Below are 16,505 nucleotides of genomic sequence, written 5' to 3' on the forward strand. Positions count from 1 at the left end.
CAAGCATATGTGGTGCAGTACCAGTAAAACAGCTTATGGTCTCCCTCTAAAAAAGGAATCATAGGTAGGTCAATGAAACTAATAAAACATCTACTAAAGTTTGTAAATAACACGACGAACTGACCCACTACATTAACCTACACGAAAATTGCGTCACAAATATATTCGCACACTTTTACTAATTTTTTTTGTCTTCCCATATTCGAAACTATGTGTGGGTTTTGCTCCCCTTTTTTGCAAAAACATGCATACATTAAGAGTTTTCGCTTTTTTCTTAAACTAATAACAAACAAATAAATGGGTCTATATTCATAAAAATAACCCAAACAAGTTGTAGGTGTGCAAAACTGTAAACATACCATTTACAACCAATTTGCAAAAAAAAAATTCCCGACCCATACGACAACACTTTTGATTTCCATTTCCGCCCACATTTTTCAAACGCGAAGCATTTCCGTATGGGTATCAGGGGACAACCGCTACCATATATGGACCACCTCTTAGTTTTAATTGTAAATCGGGTCCCACCACCATGATTTGCTCATTGCCAAATTCAGCAAGAGATATTGATGTAAAATTCTTACTTGTATTAGTATCAAACGCTTGGTGCAAGTCTTTAGGTATACTTCGTGAATAGTTTGTGAATTAACTGTAGTTTCTATCTTAATTGAGGTTAGTAATAATGAAGACGAAACGAGAACTTAGAGTAAGAAATTATTGTTCGACATTTCTATATAAACTTAAATTATTTTTTAAGCTCTATGAAGAATTTAGAGAGAGCCAGTCAGTTTATCTTTTTTTAAATATAATTAAAAGAAATATAATATATAATAATAAGTGTTTCGGTCAATAATGTCGATTTTTTTGTCTGATTTAAGCATTTATTATCATACATAAACAGAATATTTTAATAACCAAACTATTGGATGTCGTCAGAGAAAACCTTTTCCCATCTTTCTGCGAAGAAGTGGATTCCTTGCCAAAAAAAGCGTTCGTTTTTAAAAACCAACCATCTATCAATCGAAATTTTCACCTGCTCTACAAGATTGGAAATGTTGTTCTGAAAGTCCGTGCCGCATTTATCGAAATAAGTGATAGAAGAAGCCAAGTCCTGGATAATACGGTGAGTGGGAAACGGCGTCCCATTAGATGTTTTCCAAATATGCATTAACTATTGTCATGTTGAAATATAACTTTATCGGTTCTTTGCGTATACTCTGACAAATTTTTCCTACAATGCTCGATCCAATTTGATTAACTGTTGATAGTATCGTTCTACAGTAATTGTTTTACCAAGTTTCAGCAATTCATAATAAACAGCACCCTTATTGTTTTAACAAATACAAAACATGTTTTTTGCGTATATATTGCGTACAAGTTGTGATGTTGATGGACCCATGATGCCCTGCACTTTGGATAATCCATTTTTTATTACCTGCTACAAGTCAATGCAAAAACCCTCTTCTTTTTTCTCCGGCGACCAAAATTTCACAAATGGTTTTTCGCTTCTCAATGTCTCTCTCCTTTAATTCATAAAGAATCCCTTTTCCATCTTTTTGAATCTCACCCAATACGTGCAAATCATTCGGAAATAGTCGATTAGGCAACATTTAAGACTACTGGTAACAAATGCAATATTTGCGTTGCGTCTTCCTCCAATAATGCTAGCAAATATATATCTTTAAATTTTTGTTGACTGATCTGGGCGATTATTGCTTTTTACATTGCTTTGAATCGTATTTATTTACCCTTCAGAGCACAGTAGATGTTAGTTATTAATATACCTGTAACGCCATCTCCCAACAAAATCGCCATTATTAATCGAAACACCGATTGTTTTAAAACTTTGGACGTCGGGAAAAATTATGCGTCACTGCCTTTTTAGTTTAATTTTTTTTTTGAGAAAAAGTCACTTCATTGTATATTTATTGACAAGAATATTTTCTTTTAAATTACTGGAGATTATACTGATTAGCATGTTTGTAACCATTAACCACGGAAAAAATTAGTCAATCAAATTTATCAACTAAATTAAAATTAAACTTAAATGTACGTATTACGTATTATTATTACTCTTGATCTTTTTAGTAAAAAGCACTTAACAGTTCCTGAAAATGTCCCCTTTTAACTTTAATGAAGTATTAGTGAGTCTTCATATCGACTACGACTTTTTGAATATTATGTGGCTCCTAAATTAATCATGCAATCTCAAGGATATTAGGCAAAAAGTCAATAAAGTTAGCAACTTTACGTGTGCTTCTATCAGCATCAACTTTATGGAAAACTTTTTCTTCACCACCACTATTCTTACTGCTCGCCCACCAGTACATATATTGGTTTATAAATCCTCTTCAACCAATTCCATTAAGCGAGGAATTCTATCCATCATTGTCTCTATTCATAGATCATATCATGTTATTCCTCTGCGGTAGTTGAGGTCTCATATTAGTCTTCTGCCGGTCGGGGCCTGCTCCCATACTAATTTAAGAACTCTCGCTTCTTACTGTCTTTTAATATCTCAGTCTTTCGGCTTTAATTATTTTTACAATGTCCAGTTGGTCTATTTTCTTATACTTCTTTTACTTCTATTTTCCTCTTTTATTCTACTACGGCACTGCTTTGTAGTTTCATCCCCTGTAGGTGTATATGTATATACTACGTAGGATTTTTCTGACAGGAATTTTCAGTCTGTTCTTATTATTTTTCGTTACATCAAAATGGAGTGGTGAGTTTAGTCGTCCAAGATATATTTTTGAATTTTATTATTTTCTGCAATGCAAAACTGGTGTGTAATTAGTACTTTGTATTCTGATATTAATTTCCTTGGTCATGTTACATAATATTGACACCCAGATATTTAAATTCATCTTTCGAAGTTGTACTGGTTCATCGACACATTTTGTCCTAGCCGATCACTACGCTCAGTTCTTGATATAGTCATTGACTTGATTTGACTCTAATTTATTCTAAGACTTATAGTTTTCGCTGCAGATTTTTAGAAACACTTTCATGTTCACAGTTGATTTTCCGAAGGTGTCTATATATCAAGTAAATCTATATCATCCCCAAAGGCTTGATTTGGCTTGATTTCTAAAGAGTCTCCGTTCTTGCCTCCCTCACTATCTTCTCTAAAATTATATATAAAAGGAGCAGAGATGGCGTCTCCCTGTTTTAGGCCAATATTTATAGTAAAAAAAGTTGAAATCTTTCATCCGATTCGTATCGCACTTAAGGGGCCTTCCATGCTGATATTTGTTAATCTAACAAAGTCCCTAGTCGGGATTTCTAGTTCTATCACAGCATTTCATAGGTTCACCCTTAGGACATTGTCATACATTTGGTTAAAGTTAATAGAGAGTTGATGTAGGACTTTATCGTATTCCCAACACTTCTCCGATAGTTGACAAATTGTGCAAATCTGGTCTACGCCTAGCTAATGCTCTACGTAGAAAGTTTTAGTCTTTCGAATAGTAGTAGAAACCAAACCTTATATCCAGTATTTATTAATGATATTCCCCAATAGTTGTGCAGAGGCACGATGACACTCTCTTTTCAACTATTTGGTATTTTCTCTTCCTTTCAAATCTGCAGTATAAGGATGTGGAAGTGTTTGAGAAAGGCTCCTCCTCCATATTTGAGACACTGTTGATATTTTGTCATTACCCAGTGCTTTGTAAGTTTTCAGCCTGCTGATCGCCTTCATTACCTCATTAAGTGTTGGCTCTTCGACCAGTGGATCTGCGGTATCGTGGGTGACCTTATCCCTCTCTTGGTCCTGCTGTAAGTTTAGTAATCGGTCAATGTAACTTCTTGAACTTTTAACTTTTGAGAAACATGCCAGTTCTCGGTCTGAAGCCTCTTTTAATGCTTCTCGCTTCTTAAAAATATTTCTTAATTTGGTTATTTGTTCGACTTGCTTCCAGGTCTTGTAACATTTTTTATTCGTGTGCTTTAATGTTTCCCCACATTTTCCCAACAGTCTCTTGTTTGGACGTCGACTAATAGGGTAATGTTAGACTCCTCTGATATTCTCACTTTAAGACTAATTAGGATATGGTCAATTTGGTTCTCTTGTTACTCTATTGTTACATGTCCAGAATAGTTTATGAATGTTCTTGTATTCTAACATTGTTGACTTGGTCAATATCTTGTTGGATGCTGCCATGTCTACTAGTCAGTTTACGTTATCGTTGCGGTATTTATATTTACACTATGTTTGGCAATTACTGGTCTGAAGGCTTCCTCTTTTCCTACTTTAGCTTTGAAGTCTCCCAGCATCATTATCATGTCTTGTTTGGGTTTTCTGTATAAAGTTCTTTCCTATTCATTTATCAAAGAAGGCTTTCTTACATAACATAACATCGAATATTTGACAAATCCAGCAAATTTTTTATACATCTTAATAGATACACTATTAGTTACTTATAACTTTCTTATGTCAATGGGCTTAGGTTAAACACCCCTGAAAACGAAGCCTTACCGGATCATTGTTTACATAAACTTTTTGTCGTAGAACCACTGAAAATAGACTCTTAAAGTCTTACTTTGACCACGTAGAACTCAGGTTAAGAGTAGTATCAGTAAAAAATATTAATCATCAATCACATTTTCACTACATTCTTTGTACTGAGAAGATATAGAAGCGAGTTTATTTCATTTATTTTGAACATGTTGTTAATATTGTATATTATGTCTATAAGGCTAATCTTAATTTAACCAAAGAGTAAAATGTAAATTTTAATTCCTGTTTACACCAGGTCTAAATAATTTAAATCGAAGTTATACTCACATAACTCAAAACTGATCAAAATATAATTTTGACATTGATGTGCTTAAGGAACTGATTGAAAGGAGTTAATTTCTAACTTTTCTTTGATCTGTTGAAGGTTTTTGAGTCTGTGCTCTTTTCTGTTGAAATAATTTTTAGGTGAAAGACAGCAGTCGTGTGCCTGTCAAATGTCTCAGATACTTCTTCTTCGAATCTGTATGCATCAAACTGGAGAAATCCTAGAGCTCTATTCTTCGATCTGTGCTGCTCTTGCTCTATGTTAACACTCTCCCAAACACATTCGATACAGTCTTTTTGCTGGCAAATATTATGTCAAGTCACTGTGGGTATTCTCGAGTGGTGGAAATCATACAGGACTGGTGTTGAACATTGATCTGCGATAAAAATTATTCCTCTGTTCTTTAAAAAACAAATAGTGTCAACTCCTCTCCTTATGTAAAAATCAATTGTGAGTCTATTACAATGCATGATGATTTCAAATTTCTTCGTATCGTTAACGACTCTCACTTGTGACAATAAAATCTTTTATAGTAATTTGTTTTTCATGTGTCCAAACAGTCATGAACTACAGTGTGATGTTTTGGAGCTCAAATTATCAGGAATCAGACATATTGCCCTTGGAAAACCGCAAAAATGCGTCTTTTTTAAAACTCTATCCGCCCGCAGGAATCTCTTTAAAGCCTCAGGAATATTAACTGGCCCGTTCCTATCTTTCCTGTCACTTTCTTAATTAATAATATCTAAAACAAGCAAAAACTAGTATATTTTCCAAACAAGGCCTTAAAAGGTATTTGTCCCAAGGAATACGTCGTTTTCATTCAAGTTAACATTATAATTGAATCAATTATTTCTTAAAGGGACTAAGTGATATTAAGAAGTTTTGAGAAAAACAGAAAAATGTGTTTTTTTAACCTCTTGATTATTTAAATTGATTATTCGTTTTTTTATTAGTATGGTTCGGTTAAAAGTGTAAATTAATCAAATCAATGTAGAATTTTGGATTTTCTTTATTAGACAGATTTTTTAAAAAAATGAACTTAAGTCCTTTCAGAAATATACATTTTATAAAACAAATTTATTTTTTTAGGTTTTTATACAATCCCCTAATATGGTAATTTTATTGTGAAAAACAGCTACAAAATATATAAATATAATCAAAATTAAAGTAATAATATAATATATATAAAAAATAGAAATAAAACATTATTCTCACAAAGTTTAAGGCAAAATCGAAAAAACCATGGTTTTCAGTTCTACTAAGATGGTTCAGGTTATTTAGCTTTGGATTAATATATTAATGCTATTAATATATTCCGATGCCCTTACATAACCTGAAGTTTCAAGAAAAAGCGATATACATAATGATTAAAGGTCGAAATTGCAAAAGAAGTTTTTTGAGATCGAGGAATATTTCTTTTTTGAGATTCAGTAGACAGTAGGGTGGATCGGTTCTCTAGGTTTTTTATGCCTGTAGTAAAAAAAGTTGCCAAATGATCCATAATGAATATCAATTTTTTACTTTTTTACTTTTTTTTAATTTTATTATTTTACCCCCCTCCCCCGCTCGACCCTTAAAAAAATAAAAAAAAATGAATTTATTTTATTAAAGACTGCTGCTTCAAACAACTAAAAATAGCTTCAAACACACTCACAAAAATTTTTAACTTGTGTATTTGTGAGAAGTCATACAAAGTTCCAAAAATGGAACAAGCTTTCCTAAACGACCCGACCAGAGAACTGCACGATTAATGTCTATATGGCAAGTAGATGCTAAAACAAGTAAAATTTTGCAGCAAAAACAAAAAAGAAAAAGCAGGAACCTCTCGCGTAATATTCAAAAAAAAATTGAACAAGGCAATCTATCAGATATATCAGTGCAAAGCGAACCAGACTGTGATCCAGACTTACAGCCCGTAGAAGTTGACGAACCAGAGCCGTCAACTTCTACGGGCATAACCCTCGACTTTCCTGCATTAGCAAAAGCAATAGACCGGGCTGGATTATCAAGTAGAAAAAGAGCAATGATCGCCAGTGCAGTTCTGGAAGATGTTGGATTGATATCCAAAACTGATCAATCTTATGTAATAGACAAGTCCAAATTATATCGACAAAGAAAAAGGCAACGACTTGATTTACAAAAAAATATAATAAAAGCTGGTACTAGTCTTCAAGCTCTCTATTTTGATGGATGCAAAGATAGAACTCTTCACATTAAAAAACCGGGTGAATCGTCATCTAGGACAATCATTGTCGAAAAACATATAGTGTTATTAAAGAAACCAGGTAGCGACTATATAGGACACGTAAGACCTGAAAACGGTACTGCAAAGACCATAGCTTCAACGATTCTAAAATATTTAACCGAAAATGAAGTATTAGTTAGCGAGTTAGTTGCGGTTGGCTGCTGGATGGTACTGTTATTAACACTGGGCCTCACGGTGGTGTAATACATTTGTTGGAATTACATCTTAAACGACCTTTGCAATGGCTAATATGTCAACTACATGCAAACGATGCGACATTTGGTTCGACATCTAAACGAAAATACCACAGGACCATTATCATTCTCGGGTTCTATCGGCAAACTTATTGAAACATGTGAGCTATTACCTGTCGTGTGCTACGAAACAATCAAAGTTAATTTGCCTGAGGTAAATTCAAAAGAATTAAGTAGCGATCAAAAATATTTATACGAGATTTGCACTGCCATATCTACTGGAAATTGTCCATCTAATTTAGTGAATAAATCTCCTGGCAAGTTATCTCACGCAAGATGGCTAACAACAGCAAATCGTATCTTGCGGGCTTACATTGCGGTAAGAAATCCCCCGCCTAAATTAAAAGTGTTGACATATGTGAAGATTTGGTTTCAAGTAAAAATTGTACCATTGTGCACATTTGGAGCTCTTCACCTTTGGCAACTAATTCAATATTTAAGATATTTAAGTGAAGAACTTAAAGCTGTAGTTGATCCTGTAATCCAACGAAATGGCTTTTATGGCCATTCTGAAAATATTATACTAACGATGATCTTTGACTCACGACGTCATATAAGAGAATTAGGGTACAGAAAAATATTAAGTTGCAGGTCGAATGAGAAAAAAATTCCGGTAAATTTGAATAGCACGATAAGAAAATTTGAAGTTCCCAAGTTCAATTTTGAAGCGGAATCATATATTGATTTAATAAATTGGCAAGAGTGCAAAGTAACAAAGCCACCAATGACGAAGCATCTGTCTGATGAAGAAATTGAAGAATTTATTAAAACTAGCAGCTATCCAGAGGGAGATTTATGGAAGTTACCCTGCCATACGCAGGCTGTTGAAAGATGTGTCAAATTAGTGACAGAGGCATCGTCGGCCGTACATAATAGGCGAAGAGCTGCTCGTAAGCGGAAAAGTTGAAAAATGCTTGATTTTTTTTAAGTTTAAGAGCTGGCGGGGGGCCTAAATATGTCTACAATTTAATAATATTTTTTTTGCGTAATTGGAGGACTATATTACATTATTTTATAGCACACGCAAATTTTCTTTTTATATTTTTTTTGTATTTTTGGGTGGGTAGCGGGGGGTGCAAACGCTGATGATTTTGTTTTTAAATTTGCACGAGATTATTTTACTCAATAGCAAATTTTTAAACCACAGGTCTGTCAAAATTAAAGAAAAAGTATAAAAACGACCCACCCTAGTAGACAGGCTTGTCTTTTTATAATACTTAGGCCACCATTGCTTAAAATCAAGAATCTCACTAGTTTTAACTTCTTTTACAGTAAACTTGCGTTTGGCATTTGAATTAACAATAATTTTTGTGTACTTATGAATTTTAAATAATCGGTCAAATTTTTTTAAGTATCTTTTTATTACACCAAAATCCCTGTCACAGGGCAAAAACGGGGTGACCTTTAATGGAAAAATAATGCTCAATTTTATTGAAGCGCCTCATATCTGTAAGGGCCAAACATACTCTTATAATATCGTGGTTCTTATTTTGCCCAGGGCAGTTGTCACAAAAAAGTGTTAACTCTTTTATGTTGGGTGGTATGTTATTTTTTATATGTATAATCAAGCAAAGAGGTGCATACTTCATTAGGACCCTTATTGGCCTGTCCCTCGTGATAAATATAAAAAAAAAGAATTTTCCGTTTTAAGATTATGTATGCAACATACATAACCGTTAGTTGGGTCTTATAGAAGACTTCTTATACAGGTATATGTGGTAGATGAACATTTTGCATATAGTCAAATGCGAGCCCCACCACGTCGTCCCTATCGTGACACGCTTTAATAGTATCCTTCAGCTTCATATAAAACTTGTTGGCCCTCTTTTTGTGTACCAACAATTCAGCAACAGCCACTTTTTTGAGGCATCTCCTAGAGAGGGACTTTTGATTTTTAAATTCAACTCTTCACATTTTACGCATGTGTCTATTTGAGGACGCCCAAATTTCAAAGTAAAGTTTCCGCGAAAAAATGTATAATAATAGCTGTATTTAATTTTCGTTTCAGGATACTTGGATCTAAACATTTCGTACATAATTTTTAGATTAAGTCTACTATTTAGATATTTATATTCTTTTCCCGAATAGTGACTTTCTTTTACTGGATAGCTTTCAATGTGCTGACGAATTAATATGTTTTGATCTTCCGGCATTGCCCGTTTAATATTTTTGCCACGTTTATCTCTGGGGGTCACATTATTTTTAATCAAAGATTTTATTCTCTTGATTCTTTTTTTAGGTACAGAATGCAAATTTAAATTACTTACAACATACTTTTATTCTGAGTTCCCCAATGCGAATAAAATGATCAAAAGATACTTCCCTTACTTTACTGTTTTCATTTTTCTGATTTCTTCGGTTTGCCACATTATTCTGATGTATCAGACCTTGAAGATATATATCCTGTTCATCCTTGTTTTGCATTTTGTAGGAATTCTCAAACACTATTTGCTTTTGCTCATCGTTTAGCTTAGTAAAACACTGCATTTTTCATCTAAAAAATAACTTATCTATATACCTAGGCTATTCAATATATAACTTTTATTAAACTTACTTGCAAGCACCTCTGATATACCTAGCAGCAACCATCTTGCCTTTATAATCTTTATACGCAGTACCACTGATTCTAGCTTAAATTTCTTTGATAATTATCATCATTTCTCACAAGTTAGTTTACTTAGGTCCTTTCTGCACTAAACCATTATTTTCTCACCCAGAAATGCAAGTAAGGAATAATTGAATTTAGTTCTTTTCTGCACCAAATGCTAGGATTTGGCTCAAAATTTATTGTGGCATATTAAAAACAAAATGGCCGAAGCGGCACTTAGGCCCTTTCAGAAATAATCGATTCAATTTATTGCATTTTTTGGCACAACTTCAACATTTAATATAAGTATCTTATTAAAATTTATATCTGGTTTCCAATTTGAAAAAAGATATGTGCTTTACATTATACTTACTTATTACAGTAACATTATAACAAATGTAATATAAATTGCTAATGTTTTACAGTATCTAACAAAATTCTCAATCGAAATTAACAGATCGCTCTTAATTCGTTTTTAGGTTTAACGTTCATAAATTATATTTTCAGGTCTCAAAGTACGCTAGGAAGATTTAGTAAGTCCACCGGCAGACTAGGAAGCGACGAAAAAAATTCTCAAACCTTACCAAGACCTATTAACAAATACGAGCCGCCTACTAGGTTAAACGGGAACCATAGAGCTAACAGTACCATAAACGTGTCCATTATAAATACTGTTACTCCACCACCAAGGGTTTTTAACGAAGGTACGCTCACTGTTTTATATTCTTATGACATTTCTGACTTTATGATTTATTAAGCTCCCGCTAAACCGGCGAGGACCTACCAATCAAACTTATCGCGCAGCAAAAGTTTGATAGTCCACGGGGATTTAGATCATTCGAGAAATAATAGCTCGAACAACATGTACACTTCGACCCATAGATTGAATAACGAGCATAGCGGTGGGCTCAAGAGTCCTGGACTCATTTCAAGTCTCAACAGAAGCCAAAAAGTAAGTTTCATTTTAAAATGTAAATCTGTATGATCTAAATTTGGGTTAATTGCAGGACATAACTGAAGATGTCTACACGTCCCGTTTCCAACGAAACGTTGATAGTGTGGATGACGGAATAAGGCGGCCTTTATACCAGGACTCGAATTTGGGAAAAACTTACGAGGAAAGGACCGAATACAAGCGAAGTTACAATAACAATTTGTCAAACTTAAAAAGTAGATCACCGGAATTCTTTAGAACTATTAATGATGACGATGATTGGAGGATGAAGAATTACAGCAGCACTTTGAATAAGAACAGTAGCTCAACGAATAAATTTAATGGAGGGGATGTTTATGAACCACCAACTAGGTAAAAAAGATATATTTAAGAATTTTTTTTAGCTATATTCCGTGTTCCTGCTAGAATTTTACCTTAAAAAACACAATTCGCTACCGCAATATCTTTATGGATCCTATTTAATTTCTCCTAAATTTAGATGGGATAGTGTTTTTGGTTGATGGTACTTTACAGAATACCTTAATTCTATAAAATAGTTCAAAATTCGAAAGGTCATAATTATTTCAATCATGCATATAATGATTTAAAAAAACTTTTTTTAGTTAGTGGTGTAAACAGTCTCAGAAAAGATGCTTATCAGTTGAAATTTTCAGGGCTTATGGTAGGCATTGAGTAAGACTTGCTACGTCTGATAATGATATTTTACATTTTTATGCATGAGTTACATTTAAGTTGTCACTGCATTTTAAGTTTTGTTTATTTCAAATATTTATCCATATTCTTGTTCGAAATAAAATCAAAAGAGTAAGACATAAAAGTAAGTTTCGAGAAATGGCCTACGATTTATTACTTCATTATGACATTGACTAGTTACAAAATATGCTGAAATCTCTGCTGATCACTAAACAGTTCTGGTTGTGAATTTTCAGATTTCTTTTTTTATACATATTTTGGGTAAAATTATTTTTCATGATTTATTAACGTCACATATTTCTCTGATCCTCTTTCCAAATACAATAAAACTTGTAGTACTACAAAACTTCAAATTGAGGGAGAAATTTAAAACAGTCGAACAGTCTCGTAGAAGGCAAAATGTTAAAGAGTTTTTTAAAATCTTAAGACTATCTATACTAACTTTATTATTAATATTATTAAGTTTTGATTTATATTATTAATAAAGCGGAAGTTGATTATGCAGGAATTCTAAACCGAAAATCAGTTGGTATGTGCCTATTTTAGAAATATTATTAAGCCATTGTAATAACTTACTAACAACAGTGAGAGTAACAGATAAGGAGAGAGAGGAAAGTGAAGCCTGGCAGGTAGTACCTTGATTAGCTTAAATATATCCTTCTATCCTTTTTTAGTTTATTCTAGTTTTTTATCAGTCGATAAGTTGCATACTTACGGTCCAATTATACAACTGTCGAGTAATTTGCTTTTTCACTGAGATTTGATCTATAAGAGGGTTTGTGTTATTCTGCGTATTTAGCAAGTTTAGTGTGTGTCGTTTCTAGGACATTAGTGGTATTTGGCACTGCTATGTCAATTAGAAAGGTTTTCTTTTGGACTTTGCTTATTAACTTTATATCTGGTCTGTTTGAAGTCAGCGTCCTATCGGTCAAAACAGTTCTGTCCCAGTAGAGGCGAGAGTCGTCATTTTCAAGTACAGTTTCTGGTTTGTACTGGTAATATGGGCAAGTTTCGCCAATTAGATGATAAAGTTTTGCCAGTTCTTGATAAATAATTTTTGCCACACAGTTATGTCGGTGTAGATATTCGACAGCTGATAGAGATGTGTATCCTGATTTTATATGTTGAATTGTCTCCGGTAAGCGCAGGCATTTTCTACATAGATCGTCGATTACTTTCTCATCTTTAGTAATGTACTTAAGGTAATTTCTTGTAGCATCTTGTATAGCCATCATAAAGCCTTCAGTTTTAGGAAATAGATCTCCACGAGTCAACCAGTACTTCGACGTTTCATAATCGACATGTTCGGCATTAAGTTCGTGAGGATGCTTTCCGTGTATTGCCTTCTGCTTCCATGTGTTAACTTTAATGGCTGTGTGCTCTGATCTTGTCACAGTAATGTGTTCTGCTATACCTGCACGGAGATTCAAGGGTGCGTATCCGTTATCCGCACGCACCACTGCTTTATGAAGAGAACAGGTTTCCTTCATAGTGAGGAAGTATTTCTGAAGATTTGCTACTTGTTTTTTGAAGAGAAAAGGAATATCAGTACTCTGCCACCCTTGGATCTCGGAAGAGTAAGTCTTTCGATGGCTGATTGAGAATGGTGTGCTCAAAACGTCGTGAGGGTTGTTCTGGTCTTCCTCTCGATCTCCTCTATATCAGTCTTTGTCCACCTAATGACTCCAAAAGAATACGTTAAGACAGTAGGGATAGCGTAGGTATTAACCGCTTTATTCATGTTCCTACCATTCAGTTTAGTTTTTAAAATTTGCTTAAGACGATTGATATATTCCTTTTGGAGGTCCTGCTTCATTTTCTTGTGCTCTGTATGGGCTGACTGATGTACGCCTAAGTACTTATAAGTTTCCCCTTCTTCCATAGCTCGAATGAGACTACCATCTTGTAATTCAAAATTGTTGGTGTTGTGTTTACCTTTGATAACTGTTTGAGTTTTGCATTTATCGATACCAAAGCTCATTTTAATGTCGTGGGAAAATATTTAAATTGTTCGCAGCAATCAGTTGACATGCATTGATGTCCCAGCATAGACTTTAATATCATCCATGTACATTAGATGTGTGATATTATATAGGTTTTCCCTGTTATCTTTAACGGTAAATCCATGTTGACTTTGATTAAGCATATGGGAGAGGGGATTCAGAGCCAGACAAAACCAGAGGAGCCTCAGGAAATCTCCCTGGAAAAGGCCTTATTGTATTTTAATAGGCTCAATCGCTAAAGTTTCATTTCTGCAGTTAAGGTTCAACTGTGTGGTCCAGTATATGTTTTAATAAATTTATAAGCGGTGGAGCGACTTTATAAATCTCAAGGACCTTAAGCAGCCAAGTGTGTGGAATGGTATCGAAAGCCTTACGGTAATCTATAAAGGCGGTGCATAAGTTTCTCTGCTTCTGTATTGTTTGTTCCATAATTACAGTGTCTATAAGTAACTGTTCTTTACGTCCTTAAAACCTTTTAATACAGCCCTTTTGTTCTAGAGCGATAATTCCGTGGTCTTCGCAGTACTTATAAATTATTTTTGCAATACATGCTGTAAGCAAGTTATAGATTGTAGGCAGGCAGGTGATAGGCCTATCCTTTGCAGGATTTTCGGTATCGTTATCTTTTGGCAGCAAATATGTTAGTCCTTGCGCAATGCAAGTTGGTATTGTGGTTGGTTCCTGCAAAAATCTGTTGAAATGACGAGCTAAATGTGTATGAGTGCATTTAAACTGTTTGTACCAAAAGTTATGAATTCGGTCGTTACCAGCTGCTTTCCAGTTAAAGGAATTCTCCACTATCTGCCTCAACAGCTCAGGAGATATTATCGGCTCGTCCATTGGTCTTAGTTCTTCCATTCTGTCAATCTCTTTTTGTATCCAGGGTGCTTCGACATTATGAGTTGTAGGTACAGACCAGATTGACTCTCAAAACTCCCTGATTTGTCGTTTAGATGGTGGTTTACCGCTGTTGTTATTGGTGACATATCTAAGCCTCCGATAAAACTGTTTCTCGTTGTTCTGAAATATTATTATTAATATTATTATTGTACCTCATTATCGGAAATTGTTATTGGTGACAGGGTGCATGACTATTTTTACCATTGTATCTCTAACTCCCTCTTTTGGCCTTAGCTTTTTGCAATATTTTTAATGCTAGAGATCTAAGATCACACAGCTCAATGTTTGTCAGCTCAGCTGTTTTGAATTTCTCACTTATTTTGTGTCATTGCATCGCCTGAACAGTTAACTATCACCCTAGGTTTTATATCTCCTAGGCCTAAATCTTAGTGCGTTTGATTAGTAACCTTTGCGTGGGACATAAAATAAGGACTTGTTTATCACTAAACCCGTTTATTTTAAAAACAAAAACACCAAAAAGCACTCCAACAGATCCATGAAAACTACCACCAACGAGAAACAGAAAAACTTAATCTTCTTAACATTTTGTTAAAACACATGAGTCAATAAATAACTTTTCTGTACTAGTACAGTCATCTCTTGAATGGTATGCTAAACTGCTTACCACACTAGCAAACTGTAATATTATGATAACATAAAACACTGTAATTTGACATAGTAATCTGTAAAAATTTATTTATCATTGTATTCTGATAGTAACTCCTTGGATAATCTCTAATCTTCAGAATTTTCCAAATGGGTGTCTGGACTGAGCTTTCGCCCGATCTCAAGCCCTTAGATTTTTTCTGGGGATTTTTTGAAATGTTTAGTCTACAGAACATCTGTTCGTAATGACAAAGCTCTATAAGCTAATAAAATAGCAAACTTTATCTTGTATAAGCTAGTCAATGAGGTCATTAGGCCCTATATGCAATACAAGCGGTTTGGAGAAGTGCAGATAGGCTATGATGAATACCTTAATTTCTTAAAATAGCTGGGATTTCCAGTGCGATACAAGGATGCATTATAATCCAAAAAAAATAGAATTTCCTTTAACTTTTTCAGTAAGTATGATAAACAATTTTAGAGGCATAAAGTATCCCTGTCATATTGTTTGGCAGAGCTCTGTCTGATATACAAGTATAGCACTTTTATATAACTGTTACTTAGGATCTGTATGAGTTTCAATTATTCTTTCGCGTGCTACTCTAGGCAGTATGATCTATTTCTTTACATAAGTCATCTTTGAACAATTAATTCTAACTAATGTAACCGATTTCTCTTACCATAACCCCGCTCAAATTGTTTGAATATTAACAATTTATTAACAATAAAAAAATTATTTTAATTATTAACAATTTATTGTTAACAATTATCGATGTAATATCCTAATTCAAATCTCTGATGTTTGCCATCAGTGTATTTTTATCATACTTCCCTTACGAAATTGTATCTATAAGAGGTAATATACGAACGACATATATAACCGAAAAGATACGAACCAAGTTTAGAGGGTGATTGGTAGCTTTAAGTATCCATACATAATTATATAAAATTGTTTATGTTAGTCGATCAAGGTGTTTGCGATGGATTTTAAGCTCACGTTTGTTATAAGTTCGCAAGGTCGTAATTAGCAAATAGTTGAAATTATGATTACGTTGTTCATCTTGATTTTTATAACTACCACCACGAATTCTTATCTTAAGATTGATATAAATAATTGTTAATTTTTGTGAATAAAGCAGTATTGAGTTCTACACCCAGTAGTCTTTCATTGCTCAACCTACTACGGCCAAGCCACCTTGTCTTAAACCTATAGTGAGGCTGCTATAGGGTAGTAGGGAAAAAAAAGGTTTAGGGAAAAGATCTTTCCTTTTCAGCACTGCTGGTTAAAATATTTCTTCGTAAAATAAGTATGGCTGGCCTCCTCTTCTATTATTTTCAGCTTCTCATCGTTTTCTACTATGGCTGCCTATATCTCGTCTCTCTATTGGTTTCGCTAAGTAATATATGCTGTTTTACGTTGACTAGAAGTTGCTCTAATTCTCCTGCTGGCGGAGGACAATTTTATTTGTTTCTTC

The 16,505-nt window shown here is 34.0% G+C and overlaps 1 protein-coding gene and 1 long non-coding RNA gene across 7 annotated transcripts in view; one reads left to right on the top strand and one right to left on the bottom strand.

Annotated features, from left to right (window-relative positions):
* LOC126745280 (serine/arginine repetitive matrix protein 1) overlaps positions 1–16,505 on the top strand; it is a 233,240-nt gene that overhangs the window by 215,025 nt on the left and 1,710 nt on the right. For all 6 annotated transcript variants that reach the window (XM_050453046.1, XM_050453045.1, XM_050453041.1 and 3 more), the window contains 3 exons: positions 10,381–10,577; positions 10,632–10,825; positions 10,881–11,179. In XM_050453046.1, the coding sequence (XP_050309003.1) occupies positions 10,381–10,577; positions 10,632–10,825; positions 10,881–11,179 (690 nt within the window). The remainder of the gene's footprint in view (positions 1–10,380; positions 10,578–10,631; positions 10,826–10,880; positions 11,180–16,505) is intronic.
* LOC126745282 (uncharacterized) overlaps positions 6,214–16,505 on the bottom strand; it is a 46,798-nt gene continuing 36,506 nt past the window's right edge. The window contains exon 3 of the long non-coding RNA XR_007663501.1: positions 6,214–6,257. This is a non-coding gene — a long non-coding RNA (uncharacterized LOC126745282). The remainder of the gene's footprint in view (positions 6,258–16,505) is intronic.

Source organism: Anthonomus grandis, chromosome 15 (genome assembly GCF_022605725.1).
Source record: "Anthonomus grandis grandis chromosome 15, icAntGran1.3, whole genome shotgun sequence".
Lineage (NCBI taxonomy): Eukaryota > Metazoa > Arthropoda > Insecta > Coleoptera > Curculionidae > Anthonomus > Anthonomus grandis.